Raw genomic sequence first — 12318 nt, 5'->3', positions numbered from 1 at the left:
GGACGAAATTTCCTCCACCAGTGGTCAGCTACCTCTATAAACAAAGCCCGAATAATACATTCCCAGGGCAGAAATGAAGATTCTAAATTCCTCGAGTATACACACAGATCAACTCCTATTAACTCACTAGTCCCCACTCTAGGGCTCTCCAGGAAATAAAACATTGCTTGTTCCTGGTGTTTTTCAGCATCCATGCTAAAAATCTCCTTATCACTAACAGAGTCTCAAATTTGATGGGAGTTCCCAAACTGATGCCCAGTATATTTAGGTAGTAAGACTTTTGTATGCCCACAAACTTCATGCCACAAATCAACAGGCTATTTTTAAGGAAAAGAAGCTTAGTATGAAGACAGAAGTGTATAAGCAAAAACAGCACCCAATTTCTGATCATCCAGCCCACTGTGTCCTGGTATCAGAATCATTAGTGATGACTGTATCTAATATCTTTAAATCCCAGCTGAGTATCACAAATTCACTGCCAACACACAAACCTCTTCGCTACAAGATACCTACCTACATTCTTGTCCCTGCCCTCAGAAGTGTTTTACATAAGACAATAATTGTCACAAAATAGAAATAAGGAGAAAGATCATGATTTTAATTTTATGCTATTTTTCTTGGAATTCAAGCTACTGTTTAGCCATTTTCTAAAGAATATAGTGCCATATCTCTTGGAATTGTGAAAAAATTGACAAGCCACATGGAACTTACCTTGGAATACAGGCTAGATATGAAATGAGTCTCCTGAGATCCTCCTGTCGTATTCTGTCATGATTGCTGCGGGCTGGAAATGTTAAAATGGGACCCCCACGTTTATCTCTACCACCTAAAAAACAAACATTGGGAAGAAACTTAGACAAAACAAGATAAGACAAGTCCATCATCACCCATTCACTCAGTCAAAACTGTTCCGAAATCAACTGCACAACTGGCAAGTTGCAAAAGGCAAGAGTCTTTGTTTCATCTAAGACATGGTGAGGCTGTCTTATCCCCTCATGGGACACAGAAAAAAATTTCTGAGTTTTGGAGGCTACATGGAAGATGCTAGATGCTAGAGATGGGCTTTTTTTTCCCCCCAATGTGTTGGAAGAAACTTCTTTCTTTAATTTTTATGTTTGGAAAAAAAAAAAAAAAAGTTTTCATGTAACTGTGTATCATTCATTTTAAACCACCACCTCCCTCCTCATGCCTTCTCTCTCTCTTTCATTCTCCTTCTGTCCTGCATTCTAATTTTAACTCTTCCTTTTCTACCAACCAAATTGGGTTCTAAGTCTTGAAAGGGAAAAAAAAGGAATGTTCTTCAAACTACACTGGTGACTACTTTATATAATCTGGGATCAATGGCATCTGACCCCCAATGGTCAAGCTTTGCCCATCTCTTCTTATACGAAGCCACGTACACACACAAAAGAAAGACTGGCACATGAAACTTTAAAAGCAATTTTAAACTTAATTTAGTTAATTAGCTTAAGGATTTGAGAAAATTATATTATACACTAAAAATACAAATCTCAGAGTATTTGACTTTGACAGGCAGGCAGGCAGAAAGATTTCTCATTAACATACAACCTTAATGAAGTCAACTTGGTATCACTGAACACTTTTGGTGAAATTGTCACATTTATTTTATTACTTCCGTCAGGGTTGTCAGAAAAAGAGAGAAAGAAAACTTAGCCTTCTCAAGTGGATCCTTCATTTAGTTTTACAACTCTGATAATCTCCTTTCAGATCTCAAAATTCAAGTCACGATATGAAACTCTTAATTATTTTCTACGCACCAAAAATTGTCAGCAGAGGTGAAATTAAAAAGCAGAAAAACAACAAGCAAACAAACCAGAGTCTTTTCTTTTAGAAAAGCCAAAAAAAAAAAAAAGTATGCAGGAGATGATGGTATTTTAAAAACATATTTTACCAACATGGTTTTTATAATTTCCTAGAATGGTTACACACTCATGCTAAATAGTAATGAAACTTAATTCTGATTGTGAGTACTTAAAATTCCACATGTACTGTTCAGTCATGCAATCTAGGAAAGTCTTAAATTGTTTATAAATCCAGTAATTCAGGTATTAAAAGAGAACAGCAAATCACAGCTCCCAACAGACCTAGGTGGGGAATCATGTGCAATACATGCCCTTTATGGTGTGATCTTCACAATGACCCTGTTAGGAAGTACTATCATTCCAGCTTTATAAAGAAAGATACTGAAGCTCCAAAGCTTATATGCGACACTGTCACTGCTAGGCCCTTTGCCCTGACAATAACTTACATCATCTTTCAAATTAGTGGCTTTAGTTCTTTTTGAAAGTAGTAAAAATGTCAAAAGGGTGACTAAATAAGGGGTTCCTGGGCCTTTTTAGGGGGTAACATTTATGAATGAAAAGTACTATTAAAAGTGAGGGGCAGTACTGATCATTACCATGTAATCTTGTAAAACATCAGGTACTAATTCCAGGGTAATATCAATAGCTCTAATTTTTTCAGAATACCTCTTACTCCTAAGATAAGACAAACAATAGTCTCAATATTTTTCATTTCCCAATATCTTTCATGTTTTTAAAAAGAGAGTCAATCTTCTTGGTCAAAAATATCACAGATCAAGACATTATAGTCTAATTTTTAAAAATATAGTATATGATACTTGAATTAAAACATTCCCCTCATTTTTGATAAACAGAAAGCTAGCATCTAACATTTTTTATGGACTATCATTCTGAATTTTTAAAATGTTTCTGAAAGGCATCACAATTTTTAATTCCATAGGGAGAATAAATGCCAATGACCCATGTTCACCTCTCCCTCTTGGGTCACTATATCTCACAATCAAAGCGAGGCGCACACGTGAGTGTGAGAAAATCTCAAATCTGTTAATCAAGTTGCATGGGAGTCAGTAGGTACGCACACTGCACACAGCCATTCTATTCACCCCAGACCTAAGTACTAAAGGCAACTGTGTGCAGAAGTTCCAACTGCCTCTGTTGTATTTTTCCTACTTTTCCCTAGGTTGGTAGACTGTACAGAGTCCTCAAACTACAGCTCGCCGGCCACATGCAGGTGTTTTGCCTGTTTGTTTTTTTTTACTTCAAAATAAGATATGTGCAGTGTGCATAGGAATTTGTTCATAGTTTTTTTTAAACTATAGTCTGGCCCTCCAACAGTCTGAGGGACAGTGAACTGGCCCCCTGTTTTAAAAAGTTTGAGGACCCCTGCTCTAAGACTTGCTAGCAAGTACATCCACCAAACAGGCTCTCATCCATGTCCTAAGAAAAGCTTATATAAACTTGAATCTCAATTTAAGATACAAAAATTTTTTTTCACTTTTCTTTTTCCTAGAAAAGAACTTCAGAAAACTTACTAGGGTAGTTTTATTATACAATTTCATAAAAAAATCATTTATGAAGTAAAAATTACATATTCTCTACTTAAAGAGTTAAAGAATCTGTTTTCACGTGCTAACCTCTCTGCAGTGGGTGCAATAGATGGTGCACCTTAGTCAGTGACAGGCAGGTGCCAATGGCCCCCTGCTGATCCTCCCCAGGGAGGTAAAAAGAAAAACACCTCAGAAAGGATGAAATGTGGTATTAGTTCAAAGGAACATGGTCTCTGAACCTTAAGGAGCTTAAAATGAACTCCATGGGTGTCTGTTTAAATTACATTCCCCCCAAGATTTAGGTTGGTTGCCAATGTCACAAGAGGTACCCAAATGAAAACAGCATCTGGGTATGCAGCAGAAAAAGTTACAAGCTCTAAGTTCTTATTTCTGCTCATGAACTAATAAAAAATAACAACACTGCAGCTCATAAAAACTTCATCTACTAGGTACACTTATATGTGTCAAATGTCAACCCTCAGCCTCACGGTGAGGCAGGCAGGACAGACGTCAGCCCTGATTTATAGATGGGAAACTCAGTGCCTTAGCTTCTACAAGGAATGGAAAAAAGCAGGAAATACATTTCCTGCACCTGCCAACATCACAGGATGTCTACGCCTGGGGCCTCTTCATGTCTGCAACCAAAGACCTACAGCTCATTAAGGATTATCTGCCTATCCAAATGCTGTCTTAGTAAAAAAAAAAAAAAAAAAAAAAGAAAAAGAAAAAGAAAAAGAAAAAAATGGTGAGGGTGTTCTATTTCTATTGGCATAAATTATGCATCTTCTCCCCCTTCCTCTCCCATACCCCATCTTATTTCTAGCCAGACTATACAATGCTCTTGGTGCCCAGTATGAGACTAGCACATAAACAGTACTCAATAAGTATCTGCTGAATGGATTCTTCTTTCATATTCACACATTAACTAAAAATACCTACTATCAGGTATCAGTTGTTAGAAATGGAAATGTCTGATGAATATTCCTACAGAAACATAGATGCCAAATGAACTGAGGTTTATTTCAGTAATAGAAAGAAGTTAAAAGAGTCCTACATCAGAGCTACAAATGTCTGTGTGACACTGATTTCCTCATACCCAGCAACCTCATTTCCCTCCTCTCAAAGGTAAGCCTCCAGGGGACTTGGTCTCTTGAGCAATGTGGCCCAGGATAGTCACGGAAGCAGCCAGATTCACAGTCCCCTCTTGCCCTTTAAATGACTTAGGAAGTCACCTTTTGTTCATTTAGAATGAACTTGCAAGGAAGGCATACTGGATTTGAGGACTAAAGTTTCAATGAATCAACTATATTTTTCTCTATATATCCCTCGTTTCCGTTTCTGGATTAGAACATTATTGAAAACTATTCTTTTATGCCCCCCTGCAGAACAGTCTAACTCACACTGACCATGAAAAACAGCCTTTACAAAGGAAAGCTCCGAAAACCATAGTTTGTAAGAGAGAAATTATGGCTAATGTTTATTAATTGTGCTATTAAATAATAAAACTATTAAAAGGATGCCCAATGGGCTCCCACTCTAAGAGCAACCAAGGCAAGCACCTCACCAGCCCCGCACTTTTCTATGCTCACTTCTTACTGTCTAGTCCTGAGAATCAGAAATTGGCTCACGGGAGATTTCTAATGATATTCTAAGATGACTCCTTTTAACAGCCTGCTTAGAAGGCCTCCTGCAGTCCCTGCTGCCTCACCCTGTGCTCGAATACACAAAGTGGATAGGTGATGCCCTCTTCCCTGTGCAGAAAATGCAGTACTCTACAAAACGAGAACATGAAGAACTAAGGTCATATACAACCACACAAACCTCAAGGCACCAAATCCCACATTCCTGTCAATACTTCCACTTGCTAAGCGTAAATGTTCACCTCACCCCAGAAAAAGTTATTCTAAAAAAGTAACCCAAAGCCAGGTGTGAACGTTCACACCTGTAATCCTAGCACTTCGGAGGCTGAGGCAGGAGAATTGCTTGAGTCCAGGAGTTTGAGGCTATAGTGAGCTATGATGATGCCACTGGCAATAGAGTGAGACCCTATCTCGGAAAGGAAAGGAAAAAGGAAAGAGGAAAGGAAAGAGGAAAAGACAGGAGAGGAAAGGAGAGGAAAGAAGAGGGGAAAGGGGAAGAAAAAGAAACCCAAATGCCCATCAATACACTTCTGATTGAATTAACTATGGTGGGTGTGTGAGGTGTGTGTGTGTGCATGCATGTGTGTAAACACATACATATGCACACATGAGTAACATACAATTGTAAAAACAAATGAGGATTCTATTATGTGCTGCTATATACTGACCTCCCGGTTACACTCTAAGATAAAACAAGCAAAGCAGAGAAACTGGTGCCTGATACACCACTATTTATCCAAGGAGAAAAAGATGAAAATAGATGGACAGATCAATAGAGCTGCTCACATTTTAAAAGCACAAGGAATAAACCAAAAACAAAAAAAAAAAAACCCAAAACTAAAAGATTCCAAGTGGGGAGAAACAGGGTAGAAAAGGCAAGAACAGAAGCTAGATTTTTTTTTTCACTACACCTTATCTTCTTTTACCATACCTTTTTTTTTCTTTTTAGTTTATTATCCTGGAATTATATATAAGTTTTACTTAAAATTGAAGCAAAATTAGGAGGGTTTTTTTCCTCAAGCCTTACAAATTTAAAAGCAAAATGAATAAAAAAATGATCCTTAGTTTCAACTTGGTAGCATATCTACATGGAAAGGAACTATTTTAGGTGACTTTAAAACACATTGCTGGGACCCTGTATCTATAGTGGCATATACCCTTAGGACAAAAAAAATTAAAAATTACACTTGGTAGTCATACTGTGGTAATAATATTAATATTACAAAGTAAGTAAGTAATCATGTTGATGAGGCAGGAACTAACATTTTTTATCTTAACGAAAAAACGATAATACACAAAGAAGTAAAATATCTGTAATCCTAAATTTGAACTGTGAATTTTAATATAAAGTCATGACATAATTTATCATTAAAATGTGTGTATACATATATTTCCTAGATTTGTCCACTGAAAAGGCACAGACAGAGCGACCAGCCCACCAACAATGAGCAGCTCTGAAAGAAACCAGGGTCCTTTAGAGAAAGGGCCAACTGCAAATATGAGCCAGGAAACACACAAGATGTCCTGAAACATCTGAGCACATCAGCAAAAAGGACTCAAGAGCCTATCTGAAGAGGCTACCAATGGCCAAAGATGTGCAAATTTTAACTTCATAAAAGAGAAAATGTGCAATGAATCAAAACACATAAAATATATTTAAAACCACAAGTTTGAATAATTATTTTTCTAAAATAAAAAGCTCAATGGTCATTTTTCATCAGTCTGAAAGTAGAAAAGGACAAGAATCAATCATTTCTCCTACTTTTCCTGTATTAACTGTATACTGAGGGTAATCGAGTATGTGATGATGGGACATCTCTCTGTGTGGAATATCTAAGTTAACAAATGAAGGAGAAAGGATATATAATAATTAGAGTATCACTACTTGGAACTCTAAAAAAAAATTAGATCTAAGCAATGTTAAGTATTCACCAATGAATACTTAACATTGGAATAAAAGACAACCAGGCTCTCCCAATAAAACTAAGCAATACCACCCATCTCATTAACTATTTCTTACCCCTTCCCTGCAAAATAAAAGGCGAGTTGGATCAAACCTCAAGATGTAACCTCAAGATGTAAACCTCCTAGTTCACAGGAAATATAGGGGAAGAGACACACGTTAAATAATCACTCAAGGGCACAATCAACAAAATCTAGAATGTAGGGAAATCTACAGGAAAACACTAGTTTCCTCACCTCATAAACATAAGAGGTTTAGGCCAAAAAGATCAAGAAGGAGGCAGAACTTATAGATTAAAAGAGACTTGACTAATATCTCAAACAATTGCAATGAGTATCCTGTAAAAACAATTATGAGAGACAAGCATGAAAATTTGAATATTGATTGGATTTTTTGTATATTATATAATTACCATTTGATTTTTAGGTCTGTTAATAGTATTGTGGGGTTTTGTAAAGCTTTTTAGATACATATGATAAATATTTATAAAATGATATGGTATCTGGAATGTACTTCAAAATTATGCAAAGTAGGAATATATTTGAAACAAGATGCTGAAGTGAGCCATGAGTTCATGGAAATTCACTATTCTCTTTCCTCTTGGATGCTAAAATGTTCCAGGATAAAAAGTTTTGTTTTGTTTTTTTAAAACGTTCTTAATTCTGGTGGTTGTCTGTGAGTTCTTTTAAGGCTCAAACCCTAGCAGCATAGGAACCACATGTAATGGTCATCATTCTATACAAACTACAATAAATATAAACTGTAATACAACTTCTTTTAGTTCTTTTACTGAGCCTCTGGCTTAGTCCATTCCTGCTGCTGTAACGGAAGACCACAGACTAGGTAATTTATTATATAAAGAACAGAAATTTATTTTGTCACATTTCTGGAGGCTGGGAAGTCCAAGATCAAGGTGTCTGCAGGTTTGGCTGTCCGGTGAGGGCTGCATCCTCCAGGTGAAGAGGGAGGAATGCTGTATCCTCACATGGTTGAAGGACAAGAGTGAAGCCTCCTTTATAAGCCCCTTAATCTCATTCAAGAGGGAGGGACCCTCATGGCCAAATCACTTAACAGTCCCACCTCTGAATACCATCACAGAGGCAACATCTAATTCCCAAAGGTGACACATTCAAACCACAGCCTCCTCTTTTTGACTTCAAACATTTAACCTCATTTAATTCATCCTAAATGGAGCAGGTAGTATGTTGCCATCTAATTTAAGTCCAATGAGCATTACTTTTTAGAATACCTGGAGATGAGTCTAAGGATCAGAAATATTTAAGTTCAAGAAATCCTCACTTGTTTTTTGGAGATTTTGGGTGTTTTGTTTTGTTTTGAGACAGAGTCTTACTCTGTTGCATGGGCTAGAGTGCCCTGGCATCAGCCTAGCTCACAGCAACCTCAAACTCTTGGGCTCGAGCAATCCTACCTACTGCCTCAGCCTCCAGAGTAGCTGGGATTACAGGTATGTGCCACCATGCCCGGCTAATTTTTTATATATATTTTTAGTTGGCCAATAAATTTCTTTCTATTTTTAGTAGAGATGGAGTCTGGCTTGAACTCTTGACCTTGAGGGATTCGCCCTCCTCTGCCTCCCAGAGTGCTAGGATTACAGGCGTGAGCCACCGCATGGGGCCCTGTTTTTTTGTGGTTTTGACCCAATAAGTATCTTTTAGAATCACTGATCTTTTGGCCTGCTTTTACAAAGCCTTTGCTATTCTACTTAGATTTATTTACTGAAAGCCATTTGCATGAAGAGCTTTTAGAAAGGTACCATAATATTACCTGATTTTTTTTAATGGGGTCAGAGCAGAAAGTAGATTAGCGATTGCTGGAGCTGGGGGGCAGGGAGGACAGACAGGGCATTCTCTGCGAGCTGATGAAGGACAGTGGTGATGGCTGCACAAACTTGTGAATATGCTAAAATCCACTGAACCATAACTTAAAGAATTTGTGTTTTATGATTTGTGAATGAGATCTTGAGAAAAAAGAGAAAAATGGGGCCAGAGGTAAACATTTTTTAAAGTTTACTTGTTCATTATAACTTTTCAGAAAAAACAATACAAGTAATCAATTTGTTTTTAATTTTATGAGGGTTTGCTGTTGTTCCTTTTCCCTTCCTAAAGGAGATAACAACAAGCCTAAAACAATCGGCAATGAGCTCATGGTTATATGACTTGCCAATCTGGTCATAAATTAGGAAATAGTATACAAGCGTGGCAGCACCTACTAACTGTATTTTGCCAACACAGATGGTGAAAGTTCTACCATTGCTAATGTTTTAAAACAGTTCCACACTAATTTGTTGTCACTGCAAAACTTCCCTCCCCATCAAAGATATCCAACTTTATTTAACCCTAAATGTTTTCTTAAACATTTATAACAAACTCTGAAAGACTGCAGATTTTATTTCTCTGATTAGTTAAAAGGTAAAGAGTTTGGTTTTGACAGTAAGCTATATAAAATTGCCATCTGATAATGTACTCTGTATTAACTGCGTAGTAAAAGAATGAATACAAATAAAAACCACCGATCTTAACCTTCTACCTTTCCTTACACGTCCATCTCCACAAGCTTAAGGAAAGAAGAAAACGGAACAAGAGTCTCAGAAACACAAGAGGGATCATAAGGAGCAGGTGCTCTCATCACCCACCCAGACTTTAAAAATAAAAACTGATAAACACATGGAATCGGTTTTCTAAACCTTCCTTACAGATGCCTCTAAGTAGTCTTGTAATCTTATTAACTTTAAAATCTATTTGTAAATTACAAAATCAGGAGTTCAAAAAGCTGGCATGAGTCCTTCAAAGTCTGTCAATAAATGATTAGAAAAGAGCCAATAAATGCTACTTTTAAAACTCAGTGTATGACAAGACAGAAGTTTATTTTCTACCAAGTATTTCTAAAAATTTAAAGCACCTTCATCTTTTCATGAACCTCTTATACTCTATTAACTTTCCAAATACATTATGATTTAGATTTACTTCCGCAAATTATCAAACAGTATGTACCACGGGCCAAGACACACTGCTGGACACGAAGCAAAGCAGGATTAGCAAAAACACCATAGGAAGCTGCATACTAAATATATACCAGCACCACATGCCCAAAGGACACACAAAACCTATAAAAAAACAGCTAGCAGTGTTATAAATTAAAAATGAAATGTGTTCAAGAAGATACATTAGATCAGCATAAAATGCCTATTGGGGAAATATAAAAATTTATCAAGGGAAACACATCCAGGAAGACAGCCTAAAAGCACATGACAACCTACAGATTTACTTCCTGATGAAACAGAGCAGAAAAAATGTTGCAAACCTTTTTTTGTAACAAGTGAAACTGGTGAACTAGTGCCCAAAAAGGTATAATACTCATTGGCTGTTCTGCTTGTGTAGGAAGGAGACACCAAGGAGGCAGCCAGAGAAAGCCCAAACATAACTGCCTATGTACAGAAGAGAGGGCAATTAGGTGTCCCAAAGCCCAGGGAACTGATCCAGAGTGGTCACCACACTGCAGGAGGGCCAGGGCCCCAAGGACTGGCATCCACAGGGAAGTAGAGACTCGGCTAGTAGAGGTCAGTGGGACTTTATGGTTCATGACATGGGTTCTAATAACTCCAGGGCCTGGGGGCCCCAAAGGAGGAGCTCTCAAGAAGAAGCAGAGTAAGAAATGAAGGTAAGAAATTCAGGACACATCTATATACTGTCACCTTCCCACCACTTTTGCTGAAATGATTGACTTTTAAAACTCATTTCTTTTACTTAACTGATTGGGGCAAAACATCCACATTTGTTGAATGACAAATACAAACATATTCTCTGATCACCAGTGCTACCTAACTCCTTATTCCTCCTAGCTGGAAGAAAATGCTCTGGGCACTAATTTCTCAGGAAAATTGCTACAAGAATAAAGCAGTTAACAATTCATTGAGATGCCAATGTTTTTATATGCTGTGGCAGGTGAGGTAATTCAGGACATGAAACTCTGATACTGTGTCAAAGCAGCTGGAGAAAACAAGATTAGAGAGTTAGACTTTACCTGAAAGGTATGCAACTTTTTCCTTCAAAATTGGCAAAACATCCATAGCTTTCATTTCATCATTTTTTCGAAATCCTGAAATACAGAAAGAAAAAATAAAATTACTGGGTTGCTTGAGTAGCAATTACTCCTTAACCTCTCTATCCAATGCCAACACAGTAGCTTTCTCTGCACCCATTAAATCAACATAAGTAACATCACCTTGTGACAACATTTGAATTCCATAAAGCACAGTCTATGACCACAGAACTATCTCCTATTTTAATGTTGAGTAATGATCTGCACACAGACCCAGAATCTCATGTCCCCAAAAGACTCTCAGCCATTTGTAGCAATAAAGATTTGGTTCCCAAAAGACAGGATATCAAGTCAGTCCAGATCATTTACCAAATCTTCATTTTAATCTTTTAGATTAATTTAAATACTGACAAAGAAAAACGGCAACATTGCTTTTTAAAAACTGCTATTTGTGGCATACTAAAACCTCTAGGGGGAGCTCAAAGCCTCATTCTATCAGACTTGAGAGTCTGTTAAAAATACACTGTGGCAGGGAGCAGAGAGGGGATTATAAATAGCCGGGGACTGGCTATGCACTCTCTCTGCTCTTTCCTTCTAGGCTTTCTGGGTCATGCCCCCCGGAGGAATGTCAATGGCTAATGTGGTCAGATGGCCCACTGCTGCTCCAGCTTCAGAGGTGGCCAGTCCCTCTTCTCACTAAAAACCAACTCTCCCCCACCTCCAATATCTTAGAAGGCCAAGAGGGAAAAGAAGCATGCGGCAGGCAATTTAGGCCAAGACAACATTCATCTAAACAAAATAAATTCTTGCAATCCAAATGTGTCTGGCCCAGGTCACCAGGGCGAACGCCTACATGGGAATTTGGGGACCAAAATGTTTATACTCGAGATATTTCTCTTGGGTGTCTCTAACAGAGGTAATACGTTCAGGGATGCTCATCAAAACTAGTAACTCTCATTGTTAGCAGGACAATCTCTACAAAAAAATAAAAGACCACTCCCCTGTCCCAATTGTTCTATTTGTGTTTGCTAAAATAGTACAAGAAAAACATCCAAAATTTTAGTTTGGTAACACAACCAATGCAAGATGTAGACTTGGAATTAGAAAGCAAGAAAAGTACTGAAAGAAAATGAATTGACGTTCCACTTGTGCTGTGCCTGAATAGCTCCTATTAGACCAGCCCTGCCACAGATAACATTTACAAAAAAATGACTCTCTCAAGGCACTGAGTGAACAAAAGCAGGGAGATCCATCTGGAAAAAGGGAGCGACATTGGTACACTTCCC

General features: G+C 37.7%; 1 protein-coding gene across 4 annotated transcripts in view; it reads right to left on the bottom strand.

The window, feature by feature from the left end:
* The window catches only part of TRIO (trio Rho guanine nucleotide exchange factor), a 339933-nt gene that overhangs the window by 206815 nt on the left and 120800 nt on the right, over positions 1–12318 (bottom strand). For all 4 annotated transcript variants that reach the window (XR_012921664.1, XM_076007936.1, XM_076007937.1 and 1 more), the window contains exons 2-3: positions 11015–11089; positions 712–826 (exon numbers count right to left, since the gene is read on the bottom strand). Coding sequence is in view for 3 of the 4 variants with exons in the window: in XM_076007936.1 (XP_075864051.1) it covers positions 712–826; positions 11015–11089 (190 nt within the window). In the remaining variant the exon portion in view is untranslated. The remainder of the gene's footprint in view (positions 1–711; positions 827–11014; positions 11090–12318) is intronic.

This window comes from Microcebus murinus, chromosome 11 (assembly GCF_040939455.1).
Source record: "Microcebus murinus isolate Inina chromosome 11, M.murinus_Inina_mat1.0, whole genome shotgun sequence".
In the NCBI taxonomy this organism is placed as follows: domain Eukaryota; kingdom Metazoa; phylum Chordata; class Mammalia; order Primates; family Cheirogaleidae; genus Microcebus; species Microcebus murinus.
The sequence above is the reverse complement of the archived record's forward strand: the minus strand, read 5'-3'. Positions and strand labels throughout refer to the sequence as shown.